Raw genomic sequence first — 18,616 nt, 5'->3', positions numbered from 1 at the left:
ATGGAGAAGGACAGCTGTGATGTAGCGTTCATATATAGGTAGGTCGAGGCGGGCGAGAAGGGGCCTGAACAACTTCGCCCGCTTTGGCGCGCGCGAAAAGAGGGTACCGGGGCGGGCAGGGAGGACACGGAGGGCACGGTGGCGTGAGGTTGAGCTTATCGAGAATAGGAAAGCGGCGTATATAAGCTTTGGTCTGAAACAGGGTGGGACGGCCGTGCTTACGAGGAATGTGTATGCGGTGAGGAAGGTGGGGACTGCTCATTGAAACCATGGTGCGGACTGCATTAGCAGTGCAAGATCATTCGACCACCCCGTCAGTATGCCAGGGTAAGATGCTGTCGCAGACACATTATCGACGATGTGTAGAGAGGAGTCAGTCTTCGCTCCCCTAGGTCGCCGTGCCAGATCGAAGCGGACACCATCAGGAGGGCTTTCCACTTAGGCCTGACTAATGCTCGATACGGTCAGCAGAGGACTTGGCGGGTGGAGTGATCAGTCAATCGCCTGAAGTGAGGGACAAAGCCAAGCCTCCGGAGGGCCGGGACGCGGGTTGGCGAGGTGAAGGACGGGACAGGACCCAATCTGGCCAGACCAGAAACCCTTATGGACCGCGCCGATCCGGTCCCAACATCGGATCTAGCTCAGTCGCTGCCTGTTCCTCAGCATCGTTTTGTAGAGCATTCGACTGTTATTCACTAGCATTCATCGAAAGGTCGAGGGTTAACATTCGGCGGCGGATCGCTTACGGGCACCCTTCTGGATCCTTTGGGCAGCCATTGCCTTGCCCACCCAATCCTTCAGGATTTCTTGCACGGTGTCTAGCCAGTAAGGTCAAAATGGTCGAGCGCGAGGACAACGAGATGAATGACACAAGCGACCCAGGAGAGATGATGACAGTACCGCCACGCTGATGAAATGCCGAGGCCGGCTACACCGGTGCAAACGCTCCGCATTCCTCTTTTTCCAGCTCCCAACCGCCCATCATGCTCGCCATCATTGTCTCCCACAGCATCACTACCAGTCCACTATGGCACCTCTCAAGCTTCAGCCGCACCCACTCCAAAGGGCTCATCCCCGTTCCTACCTCTCCGGAGGATGTCGCCGCAGCTACCAAACTCCTCTCTGCAGCACAGGCGCTCGAAGCTATTCCCGTCGACATCCAAGACCAAATCGCCGGCCTCCACTCCGAGGTACTCTACTACATGTCACCGGAGGAGACGAATATCTCCAGTGTACCTGATACGCCGTCGCCTCTGGCCGCGGTCGAGATGGATGTGCAAGCATCGAATCTGATCGTGGCCGAGGCGGTGACGGGTACGGCGGAACCTCACTCCGCGGCGGCTGCAACCGACACGGACGGGGCGGCATCCGCAGCAGTGGTCGAGACGGGCGGGAACATATCATATCAAATCGCGGCGGGAACCGGGATCGGCGGGCACTCTCCGGAGGCATTGTCCCCCGCAGCGGCCCACCAAGAGCCAGATGAGCAGGTAGCACCTCTTCGAGTGGCAGAGAACGAGGCGGAAGCCGAGGGGCGGAGGCGGACAAAGAACCAGGCGAGACGTGACAGGAGGAAGCGCGCGATGGAACATCGAGGGAGGCAGGCGCACACGTAAGACGAGGCGGAGAGGAAGCAGAGCCGCCGAGATCCCGCACAATTCGGCTCCGGCCCTACCTCTCACACACCACTGCCCAATATCGCTGCCCCAATACACTGGCCCCAGCCATATCATCCATACCCTGTCCCACACCAACACGCTCAAGCAGAGCCGCACTCGCCCGTTCATTCCCACCCTTACACGCACTCGCACTCCTACTTTGACCCCACGCTTCCCTCATACTCGGCCAAGGCAGGCCTCATCTCGTCCCTACCCTCTAGACCCGCTCCGTACCAATCTCACCGCCGAGCTCGGTCACCCGAGCCGCGGTTATACCGTCGGTCTCGCTCGCCTGAATGCGCTGTGCCTCGTCAAAGACTATGAGACCGCCATTCACCGCCTGCGTCACCCGTAGTACTGAGAATCTCCCCTTTCCTCTCCTCACCTTTGATCCATACCATACTTGCTTTCGCTCGATGCTTACGAGCAATGGGCCGTGATGTCGCCCAGTCCGTTCAGGCTCATCAGGACCGTCGCGGGTAGCACGAGTATTTGTAGCATATTATATGATAGGAATAAATAAATCGACCAAATACTCAGCGCTTCTCTGATATCGTTAGCCGCCTCGCCCATTCTCATCAGATGGAGATATCCACTCACTTCCGCACACCTTGATCAGCGCCTCCTTCAACCCCTTGGCAGCCTTCTCCGTTTCCTTGCGGCTCAGCGCCCCGCTCAAGCACACCTTCAAGCTCGGTTCCGGTTCAAACGCTTCTTGTCCCCTTAGCCGCCGCGCCCTCGTCACGATCACGTCTGATTTTGCCAGAAGCTCATCTACGACATCCTGGAGGATGCGCTCTTCTTCCTCCATTGTCCCTGGAGCGTTCAGCAGGAATATGTGGATGAGGGCTGAAGAGGGGTGCGAGGGGATATGGATGATGGCGTCCTTGTTGGGCGTTTTCGAGGGCGATGAGCCGGTAAGAGGTGTTGCGGCAGAAGCGGTGAGGCCGGTGGCGCTGGTGGCGGGTGTATCTGACATCGGGATCGGCTCAATCTTGGACAGGATTTGACGGAAGAGGAGGATGTTGGCTTGAAGCGAGGTGAATAGTGCAGGTTGGGTCTGGATTGTCGCGAGTGCAGAAGAAGCGGTCGTGGCAAGCATGGCGGGGAGAGCGGCGGAGAATACTGAGGCGGACGAGTTGATTTTCTGCCCGTCAGCTGCAGCTTACAATCGATCACGGAGCCCTGCCAGCTGACTTACCTGATGCTTGCAGACGTGATAAGATCCAGCGCAGAAACCACCTCCAGCGCCGAGACCGTTCCCCATAGATCCGATCAGGATGTCCACTTCAGCAGCCTGACCGTCAGTGCAGTTCATGCTGCTGACTGAAAGGCTTACAGGGATGCTATAGTACTCTGTCACACCCCTTCCATGCGCGCCGATCATCCCAAAGGAGTAGCTCTCATCCAAGATGAGTCTGTACTTGTACTTGCGCTTCAGTTCCATCTGTACATCAGCTCCGTCCCTCATGCACATGCCAATGACTTACGACTTTCGGCAGGTCCACCATCATCCCATCATTCTCAAACACACCCTCCGAGATGATAAACCGCCGGGTCAATCGACCGCCTTTGCGTTTCTGCTCCTTCTCGACATTCTGCAGTACCCGCTCCAGATCCTTCATGTCGTTGTGGGCATACCACTTGATGGTTGACCGCGAGATCTCGAGCCCCTTGTGAATGGCGAAATTGACGCCCTTATCAGCGACAATGATATCGCCTCGCTTGGCGAAAGAGGGGATGGCCGAGGAGATGGTGGCGTAGGCTTGAGAGTAGATGATTGCTGATTCGGTACCGAGGAAGGATGATACTTCTTCTTCGAATTTGGTATGGACGTCTAGGGCTGTCAGCTGTTGTGCGCACAGTTTCATTGTCCGGCTAGCTCACCGATAGTCCCGTAGAACCCGGAAGGCCCACACGACCCCACGCCATACAGCTTCAACGTGTCGATGGCGACCTGCTTCATCTTGTCACTCTCAATCATACCCGTCCAATCCACCGTTGCAAGATTCGTGACCTGCAATTAGCATACCTCCCGCAGCGACCATACTGCCTTGGCGGAACGTACCATCTTTCCACTAGATGCCAGCTTGACCCGAAGACCGTTCGGACCGTTGATGACGGGTACAGAAGCCAGGGTGAACTTGTCTACATCGCTGGGCTCGTCGACCAGCGGCTGAGGAACCCATTCGTCCACCAGTTCATCGATCTCCTGGAGCAGGATCAGCAACTTCTCTCCCGCCTCCTGTCCTCGAGCAGGCCATGCTCCCCGCATCCTCCGTGCTCCTTCTTCGCAAAGCCTGGAGCTGAGAGCCGCGCCCGGATAGGATGGCCAAAACTCACTTCTTCCCTCAATTTGACCCAATTTTTGCTTGACGCATCCCCACGCGTCCGACCTTTCAGCAAAGTCCGCACTGCGAACGCCACGAGCAGCACCTCAAGTATCGACCGCCATGGGTCATTCTGATACGAAGATTCGATGTACCGGATGACAATCGGACTCCCCGGGATTCGGGTCAATGCGGACGCGAAGGATCGATAAGCAGACGCGAGGATAGCGAGGATAGGAACGAGGGGCGCGGGGATATCTTGCCCGCTGGATGAAGGGGCGGCAGCGGCCGCCATGGCTGTTGATGTGTGGCTCGATGTAAGAGGGGATGTAGGAAAAGAAGGGGTGAGAGATAAAGTTGCTTGCATGGAGATCAACATCGGCAGCTCGCAACGATTAATATATATATCGCTTATTTGCGCACGGACCGCGTCTGCTCTGGAATTGCTTTGTATGGAGCTTGTATGGAACAGCCATGGGTCCATAACCAGCACTGCTCCGTTGACTCGAGGCCTACAGCATCTATAGCAGCCGGTGCATGTATACCAACATGGTATGCGAGCCTATAACCCAAAGACAAGCTAGGATACGAAGATCTTTGATGCGCCTGCGGTAAGGCCTGTCGATATCCGCCCCCCCAACTCTGCTCTCTATGTCGTAAATCTGGACTTCAGCACCCGCACAGACCCATCGACAGCTGCAAAAACTCACACTCCCAAGATCTTGAAAGGCGGTGATGATCCCCCTGCCTCTCCTAGCAACTGACACTCGACCTGAATCGTCAGCTTGAGCCCTGACTATATACCCCAATCCGGAACTTACGAAATGTGATCCCCTTGATACACCCCGATCAATCATGAATAGCGTCGCAATGACCTCCTCTACATCCGCCGTCCCGTGCAGCTCCTTGCCTCCCGCAAAGTTATCGTCGACCCAGCACTTGGCGACTCCGAGCGGCTTGTCTGGTGGGGATTGGAGGAAGTAAATCCCGACGTCACCGGCGCCGAGTTTGAGCGGGATACGAAGTCGAGCGGTGGGTTGCTCGGCGTACCTGATATGTCAGCTGGAACCCTCGGCAGGTATTGGCACGGAAGCTCACCAGTAATGCCTGTCCTCGGTGATTGCCTTCATTGGCGGGTGGTACGTATGCCACCCACTCCCGTAGAACAGACTTGGCGGGAGAGGATTGATCAGATCGCTCGCGCTGACGCAGAACGGCTCAATTTCTCTGAACTTCTCCACGTCGTTCGGAAGATCGTTCAGGCGCATATTCGGGACCCTCATCCCGTCGTAGAGGAGCTTGAGGGCGGATCCGGCCGAGTCGCCATCTCCTGGATCTTGGCCTGGTATGCCCTTTCGCAGACCGACACCGCCGAGAAGGGACGGTCCGCCGGATGAGGACCCCTCGCCTTCTGCTCCGCTGCCCATGGCGGGGACAGAGAACTCGTGGCCCTGAAGAGTGGACCAGCCGGAGCAGATCTGCGACATCATGTACGAGATGAGCACATCGGCGATGAGGTCGTGTCCGTCTGCGTTGGCATGAAGGGGGCCGTTGTAGAAGGACGAGAGGGCGTGCTCGGGTGTGCGGAGGTATGAGTCGTACAGTAGGCCTTTGACGCTGGAATGTCAGCTTATCGCACCTCAGTATAGACGAGAAAGCTGACCTGATGTGTGGGACGTCATAAAACTGAGCGACGACATTATGAAGCAGCTCTGGCCCAGCGAACCCATTCTGCGCCTGGACCTGGGGCGAGAAGTGACCCAGCACGATCACAGCCGGCATCTCCGGGCGAACTAGTACGGAGCGCACCAAAAGCTCAAAGTGGGACAACCATTCCGGATCGCTGTCGGTCAGCTGGTCCTTCTTGCAGGGAGTTTCAACCTACTTTGGGTCCGCGGCGTCAAATTCGAGCAAGACGAGATCACTCTTGTCCGGCATGTGGTGGCTGTTGCAGTACGCATAGTACGCCGAGTCCGTCTTCCTTGTTGCACCATTGGTGAGCTCGTTGGCAGGATGCGGAAAGACCGAGTTCCACCAATTGAAGAATTTATAGGGGTAGCAGGACGACGAGATCGGATCGTCTCCTGCGCCATAGCACGCCGACACTGCATTGTCAGCTTCATACCCCGTCTCGTTGGCTTGGCGAGCTCACCTGACCCGCCCAACACGCTCATGGTGATAGCGCCTCCACTCATCGCCTTTTGCAATACCCTCTGTACTCTCGCGCCCGTCCCGAGATGCAGCCTGCTCCTGAGCAGCTCAAACTGTCCTCGGCGCGCAGCGATCGCATCTCCGGGACCGAAGATGGGGCAAAAGTCGAATGGGGCGGGATCTGTGCGAGAGGCGTTGAGGTAGTCCCGGGGTGTGAGGATCTGCGCGTGGGTATCGGTCTGGGAAGGAAGGGAGCGGGAGGGATCTGAGGCTGGAAAGTCAGCTTTTGGATTGCGGTCTGCCAAAATCAGTCGAAGCTCACGGAAGGCGAATTTCGATATCATGATGAGCGAGGCGAGAACAAAGAGGACCAGCCAAGCTCTCTGCGGTAATCCTACTGGGTCAGCTCATGATCTTCTCAGCCTCTATCGACGGACTCGAAGCTATCTCTAAAGAGTGCTCGCACATATTCCATGGAATCGATAACTCACCTAAACGCTTCTTCTTCCCCTTGCCCCAAAGCCCTAATCCCGACCCACCCGCCCCACTCCCTGCTCTCCTACTCAGTGGCTTTCCCCCACTGTCCATCCCCATCTTCGGCGTCATGCCTCCGACGCTGCTCTCCTCATACTCATGGGCATACCCCTTATCTGTCCATTCCCTGTCCATATCGAAAGACGGTGACGCCGAGGTCGACGCGGATGGCGTGGCGGAAGCGGGTCCTGACGCTATACTTGCGCGCAAAAGGGAGTTGGGGACGGTGGGTGCCGGATGAAGTTTGGAAGAGTAGTGTGAAGTGGGCGTGTCGGCCTCGTAGGTGTCGTAGTCGTACTCGTGGGGCGAAGGTAAGAGGTCGTTATTGGACGAGGAGGGAGAGGCGGGAACTCGGCCACGCAGCATCGCCATGCGGGTTTGTGCCAGCGAAAAGAGTCTTAGTCGAGCGCAGGAGAAGGTGGCCCAATCTATAGCCCCAAGTGAGAGCTAGGTGCGGTCCTGCTAGTGGTTTCAGCGGTATACAGGCTGTGAGATGCAGATCAGAGGAGGAGGAATTCTCGACGCGTCCTTTTGGCTGGTGTGCCTGAAATCCCGCCGGGAGTAAAATCTCCGATAGAGATGCTGCTGTCCCTCTGATAGCTGGACCTTACCGATGTAATGGAACAAGCACGTAGCAGGCTCATATGGTAGTCATGCATAGCCCGACAATATCTACTGCCCCTTGGCCATCTCGACCGCCTTGGCCGCAGCCTCATCAAGACCATCGAAGGGGAAAATAGCAAGACCGGATTCTGAAATCATCCTGGATGGTCAGCTCAGATCCTGATACAGAAGACTAAAACGGGAGCGAGTAAGCTCACTTCTTCGCCTCGGCCTCCTTAGTACCCTGCAGCCGGACAACAAGGGGGACGGTGAGGTGCAATTCCTTGGTCGCCTTGATGATACCCTCGGCGATAACGTCGCATCTCATGATACCTCCGACTACACTTGTCAGCCTTCCAACTTTTCAGAATCAAGTTCAGTTGACAGCTCACAGATGTTGACGAAGATCGACTTGACGTTACTGCTCGACAACAAAAGCTCGAATGCTTTCTTGACGGCATCGGCGGTAGCTCCTCCTCCAACGTCCAACTACAAGCGTCAGCTGATATGCCCCCTAATCCGGGTCCTGGCAGCTTACGAAGTTGGCGGGTGATCCGCCGTGCAGGTTGAGCACGTCCATAGTGGCCATGGCGAGACCGGCACCGTTCACGAGACAGCCAATGTTACCGTCCAGCTTGATGAAGTTCAGGCCGTACTGCTGGATCAGCTTTACTCCTCGCAATCACACGCTAGACCTACCTCGGCAGCCTCCACCTCCTGAGCGTCCTCCTGGGTGGTGTCACGCAACTTGAAGATGTCCTTCTGTCTGAAGTCGGCATTGTCATCGAAACCAAACTTGGCGTCCATGCTAGCCGGTGAGCTTTTGTACACGCTCAACTGCTAAGCGAAACTCACCAGAGCACCTGTCCATCGCTCATCTCGGACAACGGGTTGATCTCAATCTGAGTCGCGTCCTTCTCCCGGAAAATCTTGTACAGCTTGCCGAACACGTCCGCCGCGTTCTTTTGCGCGCCATCCTTGAAGCCCAGCTTCTTGGCGAGGTCAACCGCGTCCGCGTTCGAGATACCGTTGTCAAAGTCGAGGGGAGTGGTGATGATCGCTTCCGGGGTGTCGTGGGCGACGTCCTCAATGTTCATACCGCCCTGGTTGGAGGTGACGAGCACGGGCGAGCCGGACGCACGGTCATTCAGGATGGCGGCGTAGTACTCCTTCTGTGGGGGAAGACGCTCGGCGATCATGATGGCGTTGCAGATGCGTCCGCCGGCGCCGGTCTGCTTGGTGATCAGGTTGGCGCCGAGCATCTTGCCGGCGTATTCCTTTGCCTGGGCGGGACTGGAGATTAGCGATAGGTCGAAGCGGGGAGAGCTGTGCCCGACACGTGCTCCCCAATGCTCTCGTGCGGGCAGAGTCGACTTACGAGTCAATCATGTGCACACCACCCTTGAACCCAGAATCAAAGTGACCCTTTCCACGACCACCAGCGAGGACCTGCGCCTTGATGACGAGCTCATTCGTTCCTGTCCGAGTCAGTGAAACACCTCCGACATGGGCCGAGCCGGCTCGTTCGAATCAGAGCGCAGACCTACCAAAGTCCTTTGCGACCTGCTCGGCCTCGCTCGCTGTGAACGCGGGTACGGCCTTTGGTGTAGGGATACCGTACTGGACCGTCAGCCCCCTCCAGCTTCGCTAGTCCTAGGCATATAGACGAGGAATGCCATGTGCGATGCCAGCATGACCAGCCCAGAAGCGTCAGGACTTACAGAGTTGAGGAGCTCGACGGACTGGTATTCGTGGATGGAGAGATTTCGACGTTGGCTCACACCAACGGTCTGCGGGATCAGCTTCGGCCTTTGATAGCGCCCGGTTCGAAGTGCTCCTGCTGGACGAGTTCCCGCGCTGAGGATGAGTCCAGTAGAGCAGCGTCCGCTGGGTAAGGTCGAAGACCCGGCTACATACCTTTGCGACTCCGCGGGCGGCTCTGAAGTTTCGCAGCATTCTGGGTCGGGCTTGTGATATGTGAAGGAGAGTTTTCGAGGACGCTTGGCAGCTAGTTGGAAGGCTGTGAGTTAGAGGTATTCAAACAGAAGATGATATAGAGAGTAAAGTATGCGCTGTATGTGCTGGCTGCACCAAAAGGAAGAGCGCGGCTATGAGGTGTATCGGCGATCGCCGCTTTGGCTTGGGCGGTCGGATCTCACGCCGATCAAAGCCGCCCAGCCAAAGTAAGCCCAGGAGATTTCAGTGCGGGGAATCAGACATCCCTACGCGTACCTCAACAATATGGACGAGATCACCATCACAGCACCAGCAGAGTGAGTCGCGGCTTCATAACCTTCGTGTATATTGACGGGTGATTGCGCTACTCATCACGCTCTGACCGCTGACTTTATGCAGCTTCCACGTTCATGTCCGCCAGGGCAAGATGTGCGAGCTCGTCACGCCGCACGTACACCAGGGCGGTATACGGACCGCATACGTGATGGTACGTAGGTAGATCGTTTAGCCCCAAGGACTGCCCTTCCAGGAATGGCGTCTGAAGCTTGTAGCTGACCCTTTCAGCCCAACCTTGTACCCCCAATCTCTTCGGCGGAGCGGGCACTCGAATACCGGGAAGAGCTGAGACGACTTGCTCCTGATGTCGAATGGCTCATGACGCTGTATCTGGGGCCGGACATTACGCCGGAGGAGATCCGGAAAGCTGCCAAAGTTGGGATTAGCGGCATGTCCCTATCGTCAGCTTGATGCCCAGCTGGAACTCTGGCTGATAAGGTTAGGAGTCAAGTCATACCCTCGCGGAGTCACAACCAATTCGTCGGCCGGTATCGAGGACTACGGGGTGTACTACCCAGTCTTCAAGGCGATGGAGGAGGAGGGACTGGTTCTGAATCTGCATGGAGAGGTGCCGAGTGACCCAGAAAAGGTAGATCCACGACGACAGAAGGGATTCATAGCTGACTTGCAGAACATCTCGGTACTCAATGCAGAGAAGCTCTTCCTGACGCATCTACGCAAGCTCGCTGCGGACTTTCCCAAGCTCCGTGTAGTGCTTGAGCACGCTACTACCGCGGAAGCCATCGAATGCGTGAGCTAGGTACCACCGGAAGTTGAGAAGTGGCACAGCTGACGTTCAGGTCACCTCCCTCCCATCGAACGTCGCCTGCACCATTACCGCACACCACCTTTCTCTCACGGTAGACGCGGTCGTCGGGCAGCCGTACCACTTTTGCAAACCTATCGCCAAGGAGCCTCGCGATCGACAAGCTCTCCAATCCGCTGTCCTCTCCGGCAACCCCAAATTCTTCCTTGGATCAGACTCTGCCCCACATCCGTCCGGGTCCAAACACCCACATATTCAGGAAAACGCGGCGCCAACGGCATGCGCCGCGGGAGTGTATACCAGCCCGTTCCTGGTGCCGCTTGTCGCGCACTTGCTGGAGGGTTTCGGGGCCCTGGACAAGCTCGAGGGGTTTGTCAGTTCTCATGGGAGGACTTTCTACGGTGTGCCAGCGGAGAAGGGGAAGCGGGATGTGAGGCTGAGGAGGACTGGGAAGGAAGGGGGAATGGTGCCTGGCCTGATTAGGGGGGAGGGTGCGGAGGTAGTACCGTTCTGGGCAGGGAAGCAATTGGGCTGGGAGATCATCTCATGATGGGCAGGGTTGCGGAGGGCATGCATTACCAATGCGACAGAAGCTTCTCTTCACGTCGCCTGCTCATCGCACGCTGACCTAAGACCAGATTCGCAGCTCAAGCCCTCCGCCACACTGCTGCCACACCGACCAAAATGCCGCAACGTGGCGCCGCGCCGATCCTTTCGGTCAAATCCGATGGAGCCGTGCATTGCCGAGGCCGAAGCAAGTGAGCCCGAGGCCGAATAGCGGCCGTACGGGGCTGACGCTCGCTCTGTACCACCTCCGCTCTGGCTCAAGCCATGCATGCACGAGGCACCGCACAGCACTCGTCAACCGCTCTCGCCCGAGTATGGTCGGACGCATACGGCGCATACTCGCGAGGAATACGGAGTTGTGGAGTGGCAGCAACGTCACCGCTTTCGAGTGGAGGTAAATCTAGTTGATCCGCCCTCGTATGGGTTAGAAAGGGGTTACTCAGCATGCAGCTCTGCTATGGAAGCAGCCTTCTCAAGCACATCTCTTACTGTACATAGACCGTCACTGCCCTCTCTATATCATCGCTCGACGCATATTTGATTACAACTCTTGCCGCAAAAGACAGATTGACGAATCGTATTCAGCCATTAGAGTTTCGCACGCCCGCGGGGTTTCCCTTTCACTCGCCTTTCCTATTGCCTTTATCCCCTCGGCTCATATTACCCCACGTTCTATACTATCTCTACACAGAGGTAGCCTATTGTGCATGGACAGACCACCCCTCGGACCCCATCTCATATAGCCCCACCCCTCACCTCAACTCCCTCCATACGTCCGAGCTACTCGCACCATGCTGTCATCCTCCCCGGCGGTCCCGATCCACCGGTTCGATTTCTCGGGGGACAAACGGCGGCTGTCTATCCACACCGCTCACGGTCAGACACTGACCTCGAACGAGGGTCTGCCGTCCCCCGAGCACCTCACGCCCATCACAGGCAACACACCCGCCATGACGCCCCACGGCGGAAGTCCCGACGGGAGCGAAAGCGGTTCCGCGGATGTATCGCGGAGGCCGAGCCAGGTGGATTTTCGAGCACCGCGATGGGAGGGGCAGGACGGCGGAGAGTTGACAAAGGCCAATAGTCGTGGTGGATTGTGGCATGAAGATGTGAGTACTGGTTATCCACCGGAATATCCGGGCCGTATGGTGCCAAGGCGATGTCACCGGGTCTGAATACAATCTTGGCCTTGGTATCCCATCCTCTCCGCTCCTACCGGTCTTGGTTGAGACCTCGTGATCTACAAGCGAGGTTTGGTCTCTCCATTGGTCTGGCTTGGCTTCGGCCATGCTATATTACCTTTGTCAGCAACCCACCTTTATCCCCACTCCACCATGTCGGTTTTCATGCAGCCCCCCACTCATCATTCCCCACACTCTCGCTCAGTATCATGGGACCCTCCTCGCCCCTCGACCCCTTCCCAGAAGCGGCGGTTCCTGCACCCTGATGATATAGTGCGAATCTTTATGAGCCGAGCTGATTCATCAGGGGAATCTACCCCCACCCGCACCGCGCATGATGCCGCGTCAAATCTCTCCAGGCTCGACAGACAGAGTCTCCCCTCCCCTCCACAAACCACGCCCCGTCCCGTCGGGTCTCGCCTTCACTCCCGCCGCTCAGCCCAGTCCAGCACACACGCCCACCGAAGAGCGTGATCGCGGACGGTCTCAGCTCGGTCATGATCCGCACTCGGACCCGCTCACGGCGCCGACCGCTCCCAACTCTCCCGGGGCAAGTCCCGGTGCATCCCGTCAGCCTACCAAAAATCACGGACGGCTGCACGACCTCAGGCGGTTCCTGAACCACCATATCGGACATGACAAGCACGACAAGCACCACGGTGACCGGTCACATGCGCCGTCTGCGCTCGTCACGCCTGCCATGTCGCACGTCAATGACTCTGTGCCGTCTACACCTTCAGGGGTGGCTACGCCCGGCGTACAGAGGCGGGGCGACGGGTTCTTTGGTGTCGGTGGAGGTGATCACGGATTGAGCGGGAACGCTACGCCCGCTGGGGAGTCTCACCCCTCCAGCCAGGTCCCTACTCCCCGTGGAAAGCACGATGATCACGGAGCCAACACCAATCACCTCATCGGCTTTATGCGTCATCACCACAAGGACAATGATGGCGAAAAGTCCCACTCGTCCCTGGCGAGCTTTTTCGGTCATCACCGGGATGAGAAGAAGAAGGAGAAGCGGGCGGGGCACAAGACGCCGACGGACAGTCTGGCCTCGTCGAGGGTGCCAAGTCGGACCACCACGCTGAACACCGAGGCGGACTCGCACAGTACCGTCCATGCCCCAACCCCTTTGACCAGCAACGCGTTCGTCGCGTCCCCTACCGCCACACCCGGGAACGCTACTCCCAAAAACGCCTCGGACTACCCCGGCGTGCCCAACCCGGTCATCGCATTGACCCATCCGTCTCTGCACGAGGCGACGCATGCGCACTTGTCCAAAAAGTACGGCAAGTGGGGCAAGGTGCTCGGATCTGGGGCGGGCGGAACGGTGCGGCTCATCAAGGGCGCGACCAAGCAGGGCGGGTCGACCTATGCGGTCAAGGAGTTTAGGCCCAGGCGGCAGGGCGAGTCGGAGAAGGAATATCAGCGCAAGGTCACTGCCGAGTTTTGCGTTGGTGTAACGCTGAGGCATACCAATGTCATTGAGACGGTGGACATTGTTTGCGATCACGGACATTACTACGAGGTGGGTTTTGCGCTTGACTGAGCTGACCCTAGATTATGGAGTATGCCCCGTACGATCTCTTTTCGGTCGTCATGTCTGGCAAAATGGCCCGCCCGGAAATCTACTGCGTCTTCCGCCAGATCATTGACGGTGTCAACTACCTTCACTCAATGGGTCTCGCCCACCGTGATCTCAAATTGGACAATTGCGTCATGACCCCGGACAACATTGTCAAGTTGATCGATTTCGGAACGGCGACCGTCTTCCACTATCCTGGAAAGCACCAGATTCCGGCGTCCGGCGTGGTCGGTTCGGACCCGTACCTCGCACCCGAGGTGCTCCAGAAGGACTCGTACGACCCCCGCTTGACGGACGTCTGGTCGGTCGCCATCATCTTTATGTGTATGATCCTGCGTCGCTTCCCCTGGAAGATTCCCGACTACAAGTCAGACATGAGCTTCCGGCTCTACGTCAACACCCACCCGGAGCTCTGCAAGCGGCCACCCACCAAGACGCCCGCGCCGAGCATCATGGCGCCTCCATCGTCCAATGGTCAGGGTCACGGGCAGGGTGCACGGGACGGGCTGGCGTCGGACGGGTCTTCGGCCGTGCCGTACCGCACAACCACTGCGGGACAGCCTACCACCCTCGGACCCAACCGGGGCAACTCGGTCTCCACGTCCGACTCATCGGAGCACAGCGGGTCGACCGACGACGACGACCGGGCGTCCATCGCGCCAAGTATGGCCACGCTCCGTCTTCAGGAGTCGCCCGGCGACATGAAGGACCGCTCAGACAAGTACTTTCCTCGCGCAGGAGATAGCGTGTCGTCTCTCCCTGCTTCACGCTATCCGACTGGCGCCCATGCGCCAGCGGCTAGCGGGGCACTCCGCCAGGGCACCCTCCCCGTTCCCGAGACGGAGGGTCTGCTCAGCCCTGATCGCACCCCCAACCGCAATCGCTCGGCTACCAACCCCAATCCCCCGCTCGAGATGCCTACCCGTACGGCCAGTCAGCACGAGCAGCAGCTCCGTCGAGAGCGCGCCGCGTCCATCTCGTCCACCCGGACCTTCACCTCTGGCGGCGCAGAATCCATCTTCCGGCTCCTCCCGCGCGAGTCGAGATCGGCAGTCATGCGCATGCTGGCTGTCGAACCTAGCATCAGGTGTACGCTTTCGGACCTATTGGTCGGGAGAGGCAAGGACGATATGATGTGCTCGTGTGGAAGTGCAGAGTGCGGTGGAAACTTGGGGCTGCCGCCGTCAGAGGTGACGGGGATCACAGATGGGGAGGAGGATGAGGGAGACGAGTGGGTGCAGCGGATCGAGTGCTGTAGTCACGCGAGGGCGAAGGGGGAGAAGGTGACGCATAGCCATATCAAGGTGGTTCAGGATGAGCCAAAGAAGAAGAAGCTGTTCCACTAGGCGAGAAGGGGAAGGGTTTTGTATCGGAGTAGGAAGGTGGCGAGGAGGGATTGTTGGAAGTAGTCTAGGCTCGCAGCTAGCAGTAGATTGGTTCGTCAGTAGGTAGCAGTAGGCGGTTCGTTAGTATCCACGGATCAGCTAAATCAATGTATTGCCTTGTACTGGTAGCCGCGGGAATCTGATTCAATACATTAGTCTAGCCCTCCAGTCCCCTACTTGATGAAGAGTTGGAGGGAGAGAGGGGGCAACATCGAAAGGGGACTGCGACTGTCTTCCCTTCTCGGAGCTGTACGGTAGCGGTACTGGATCGAGACTATCATTACATATTCAGGAGATACAATACTACGATATAACGATCCACGAACAACTCCTACTTTCCCTCCGCCTTCCTCTCCCCCTTCTTTGCCCCCTTGAAACACAACGTCTCCATCCCCGTCGCCTTCCTGCTGTCGCTCAACAGCTTCCGCAACCCCTCCAGCTCCTTTTGGAAATCATCCGTGTTCTTCTGCCGCTTGTACGCCTGGGAGATGGTATCGTAGATCTTGGACAATGTGTCGTTGGCTTTGGGCGTAACGTATGGATTGACGGATTGATGCAGAAACTCGATCTCCAGTGTCGCCTAGGAGTAAGCTGGGACAAATCTCAGCTAGGAGAAGCACTCACAGTCAACATGCCTCCAGTTCCAAACTTTGGGATCTGCTGGAAGCCCTGTAGAGCCACGTCCGTGATGCCTTCGACCAGCGCCTCGAGTACACGGCTGACTAGCGAAGGCGCCACATCCGCGACCTTGACGTGCGACTCGACAAGCTGTATAATTGCCTTGTGCATGTACGAGCGGACCTCTGACTTGTCAGCTGATCGATCCGGTTCAGAAAGGAAACGCACCAGTCGGTTTGCCGGTATTGAGCCAGTCTATCCCACTCCGCAATACCCCATCCTGGACGATCTGCCGCAGTGGCTCCTGTTTCCGCTTGATCAACTCTCGGAAGACCATCCCGTCCATGTTGTCTAGGACTTCGACCAGGGTCGCCTGATCTCGGAACATCTCAGTCTCGAGGACTTTGGCGGTGCGCGTGATGATCACTGGCAGGAGGGTCTGCTTCAGGACTTCGAATTGGGCAAGCGTCGTCAGAAGTCTGGTGTCCTGTACAGTCAGCTGTGGTCCTGTGCGAGTCTACGACTTTGACCGACCATATCCTTCACTACAGCCTTCACGACTGAGACCCTGCTCGGTCGCCGCCCGTTATCCGCCTCTGATGGAGCCATAGCACTGGTGAGGAGCCCATCGAAGAGGAAACACAGCGTATCGACAAAACTGTCCTTGATCCGCCTTTTGTAGTTGTTCGCCAGGGCCTCCTTTTCGCGATGCAGTACAGCGATCCGCTTGGCAGCGACGGACACGCGGTCCTGGAAGGCGTCCACGGTGTTGAGGTAGACCGTACTACCCTTTCGCGACGGCGATGGAGTCCAGTCCTCCAGCGAGTGAAGGGCTTTGGCGTCTGGAATCAGCTTCAGCTTCCACCAAAAGACGTACCCTTCGCCCAAGTGGCACAGATCACCTCCTCCATCCTCCACCTGACATTCTCGACCAGCTGCCTCGAGCTGTTCAGGGCGTCGCTTCCGATATCGACCACGCCCAGCTCGGCCACGCACTCCGCGACCTCGTCGACTAGACGTTCTGCGAAGAAGCAAGCCGTGAGGACGGTAGTTCCAGCTGGAACAAAAGGCGGCACACGCAGTTCTGCTCCGTCTTTGCGGGGTACGTCGGCGAGGCCGGCATCCGACAGGGTGAAGAAGGATGACAGTGAGGAGATGTAGAGGCGGACGATCTCCATTGCCATTGTCCGGCACGCGGATGAGGGGCGAGAGGTAGCAGAAAGGGTACCGGAGGCTTCGCGCTGGACATTAGCCCAAGTAGATAGGCAAGAGGATGCTCGACCTACCTTGCGATACTTGCCATCCATGCAAGCTTTGGCTATACGCCAGAAACCTGGTAAAGAGCGGGTGATATGGTCTGATAGCTGTTTGACGAGGTTCTGTATTGCCAGCCAAGCGGATTCAACCGGAGTAGCTGGAAGTCAGCTGATTCTAGGACTCTGCGGCACAAAACTCACGCTGCTGATCGTTCAGGATGTACTGCGGCTGTGCGAGTTGACGCTTGATGAGGTCGGTGTAGGCAGTCGAGGTGGACGGCATGTGCGCCATCTTCTCCGTCACAGCTGCGGGTCAGCTGACTCTTCGCATCCAGCAGCAAACATACACTTCACGGCCTGCTGGGCCTTTTGCGAGATCACCTTCATCCTGTCGATAATATGCGCATGTTGGTACTCCAGCCAAGCCCAAGCCGGCTCATCCGAGCCTTCCAATTCGATAAGAATCCTGGAGGTCAGCTTTGTCCGCTTTGCGAGCCCTCCTTCACTCACTCAATGACCTTCTCCTGCTCCTCTACACTCTTATTCGAGTCCTTGAGCCCCTCGTCCAGTCTCTTCCGCATATCATCCATGATACCCTCGACCGAGTCCCAGACCTTGTCAAAGACGCGCTTTTGCTGCGCCTTTTGCTCGGCCGTATTGGCTTGAACGCCGGGGATAAGTTGGCCAGTTTTGGAGGTTTTGAGGAAGAGGCCTTTCTTGTAATCACGCAGAGCTTGGTCATATTTGCCCTGGGATCAGCGGCTGTTTTCGGATATAGACTCACTGCGTTGATAGACTCCAAAAGCGACCCCGGGAGGTTAAAGAGGAACTTGGACCGTTCAAATACGCCCAACGTCGACCGAAGCTTCTGCGCCTTGACAGCATTCTCCAGGACGGGCAGGAATACCTGATCGGCTCGGTGTGCAGCCACTGCCTATCAGCTGTGTATCGTATAGTGTTTAGCTCACCTTTGAAGATCTCCCTGACTTCCCGAGTTCCGTGATCCGTGTCCCCAGCCAAGAATCCAAGCTTCATATCCTTGTATACGACTTCCATATCAGCTTTGAGCCGCATAACTTGAGTGGTATTCACTGACCGTCGCTAGAAGCCTTGACAGCGACGAAGCGGTCAAAGTTCTCCTCGACAAGAATACGAACAGCTTCCGACCGCGATTCAATTGCTCGCTCAAGATTTGCTATTCCCCTCCGAAGGTCGGTGTGGGTCGCGTCGGGGTGGTGAGCTGACAAGAACGTCTTTGCATCGAAAGCTTTCGAGCCAAGTGAGGTCGCAGTACCTGATGTAAGCATAGTCCCGATATGGTAAGGTAGGACGAACGAGTCCTGATATCCAGATCCTTGGCACTGCAAAGTCAGCTGTGGCCACAGATGGTAAAGGCACTGGGAAGCTCACCCTGATAGCCTCCCCCTCAAGCCTAGCGGATCCAGTTCTTCGGCCATCTTGCCGTCCTCGCCGGTCATGGTCCCCGCGAGCGGTCCCTCCTTGTCGTGGTCGACCGACTCCCAGCTCTCGGGGTTGAGCGAGGAGATGCCATACAGCTTGAGCACTGCCAGTTAGCGAGTCCGGATACGTGAGTGTTGATCCCACCTGCGGCCTCGTCTACATCATGTCTGCTCATTGTGCCTAGGTCGAATGATGTATAGTTGCGGAATGAGGAGTTGTTGCGCGGCAGCTT

At 57.3% G+C, this 18,616-nt stretch overlaps 7 protein-coding genes across 7 annotated transcripts; 3 read left to right on the top strand and 4 right to left on the bottom strand.

The window, feature by feature from the left end:
* Positions 1 to 269: 269 nt before the first annotated feature.
* MKK02DRAFT_28441 (uncharacterized protein) lies at positions 270 to 1,616 on the top strand (the record flags this gene model as incomplete). Its single annotated transcript, XM_053087553.1, has 3 exons — positions 270 to 372; positions 469 to 896; positions 924 to 1,616. The coding sequence occupies 3 exons, from the start codon at positions 270 to 272 to the stop codon at positions 1,614 to 1,616; spliced, it is 1,224 nt and encodes a 407-aa protein (XP_052943422.1).
* Positions 1,617 to 2,194: 578 nt separating this feature from the next.
* Positions 2,195 to 4,283, bottom strand: MKK02DRAFT_34568 (serine C-palmitoyltransferase; the record flags this gene model as incomplete). Its single annotated transcript, XM_053088972.1, has 8 exons — positions 2,195 to 2,205; positions 2,259 to 2,805; positions 2,860 to 2,955; positions 2,998 to 3,105; positions 3,149 to 3,495; positions 3,546 to 3,675; positions 3,727 to 3,870; positions 4,002 to 4,283. 8 exons carry the CDS (start codon positions 4,281 to 4,283, stop codon positions 2,195 to 2,197), a joined length of 1,665 nt encoding a protein of 554 aa, XP_052943421.1.
* Positions 4,284 to 4,637: 354 nt separating this feature from the next.
* MKK02DRAFT_38301 (putative capsular associated protein) lies at positions 4,638 to 7,045 on the bottom strand (the record flags this gene model as incomplete). Its single annotated transcript, XM_053090032.1, has 9 exons — positions 4,638 to 4,650; positions 4,699 to 4,760; positions 4,810 to 5,038; positions 5,087 to 5,605; positions 5,652 to 5,831; positions 5,874 to 6,093; positions 6,141 to 6,410; positions 6,462 to 6,533; positions 6,631 to 7,045. The coding sequence occupies 9 exons, from the start codon at positions 7,043 to 7,045 to the stop codon at positions 4,638 to 4,640; spliced, it is 1,980 nt and encodes a 659-aa protein (XP_052943420.1).
* A 300-nt stretch (positions 7,046 to 7,345) lies between these two features.
* MKK02DRAFT_38300 (uncharacterized protein) lies at positions 7,346 to 9,232 on the bottom strand (the record flags this gene model as incomplete). Its single annotated transcript, XM_053090031.1, has 10 exons — positions 7,346 to 7,436; positions 7,495 to 7,615; positions 7,669 to 7,765; positions 7,815 to 7,931; positions 7,976 to 8,084; positions 8,132 to 8,569; positions 8,655 to 8,754; positions 8,824 to 8,896; positions 8,998 to 9,066; positions 9,194 to 9,232. 10 exons carry the CDS (start codon positions 9,230 to 9,232, stop codon positions 7,346 to 7,348), a joined length of 1,254 nt encoding a protein of 417 aa, XP_052943419.1.
* Positions 9,233 to 9,517: 285 nt separating this feature from the next.
* Positions 9,518 to 10,884, top strand: MKK02DRAFT_34565 (dihydroorotase; the record flags this gene model as incomplete). The annotated part of the gene is made up of 6 exons (XM_053088971.1): positions 9,518 to 9,549; positions 9,632 to 9,719; positions 9,797 to 9,956; positions 10,012 to 10,157; positions 10,200 to 10,319; positions 10,369 to 10,884. 6 exons carry the CDS (start codon positions 9,518 to 9,520, stop codon positions 10,882 to 10,884), a joined length of 1,062 nt encoding a protein of 353 aa, XP_052943418.1.
* Positions 10,885 to 11,692: 808 nt separating this feature from the next.
* On the top strand, positions 11,693 to 15,010 carry MKK02DRAFT_18220 (uncharacterized protein; the record flags this gene model as incomplete). The annotated part of the gene is made up of 3 exons (XM_053085912.1): positions 11,693 to 12,010; positions 12,390 to 13,607; positions 13,640 to 15,010. 3 exons carry the CDS (start codon positions 11,693 to 11,695, stop codon positions 15,008 to 15,010), a joined length of 2,907 nt encoding a protein of 968 aa, XP_052943417.1.
* A 370-nt stretch (positions 15,011 to 15,380) lies between these two features.
* Positions 15,381 to 18,559, bottom strand: MKK02DRAFT_17950 (exocyst complex component Sec5-domain-containing protein; the record flags this gene model as incomplete). The annotated part of the gene is made up of 14 exons (XM_053085867.1): positions 15,381 to 15,629; positions 15,674 to 15,852; positions 15,896 to 16,154; positions 16,202 to 16,509; positions 16,545 to 17,000; positions 17,116 to 17,229; positions 17,271 to 17,389; positions 17,434 to 17,672; positions 17,708 to 17,853; positions 17,892 to 17,972; positions 18,020 to 18,217; positions 18,259 to 18,284; positions 18,334 to 18,487; positions 18,529 to 18,559. 14 exons carry the CDS (start codon positions 18,557 to 18,559, stop codon positions 15,381 to 15,383), a joined length of 2,559 nt encoding a protein of 852 aa, XP_052943416.1.
* Positions 18,560 to 18,616: the final 57 nt, after the last annotated feature.

This window comes from Dioszegia hungarica (genome assembly GCF_025882075.1).
Source record: "Dioszegia hungarica strain PDD-24b-2 chromosome Unknown MKK02contig_16, whole genome shotgun sequence".
NCBI classification, from domain to species: Eukaryota; Fungi; Basidiomycota; class Tremellomycetes; order Tremellales; family Bulleribasidiaceae; genus Dioszegia; species Dioszegia hungarica.
The sequence above is the reverse complement of the archived record's forward strand: the minus strand, read 5'-3'. Positions and strand labels throughout refer to the sequence as shown.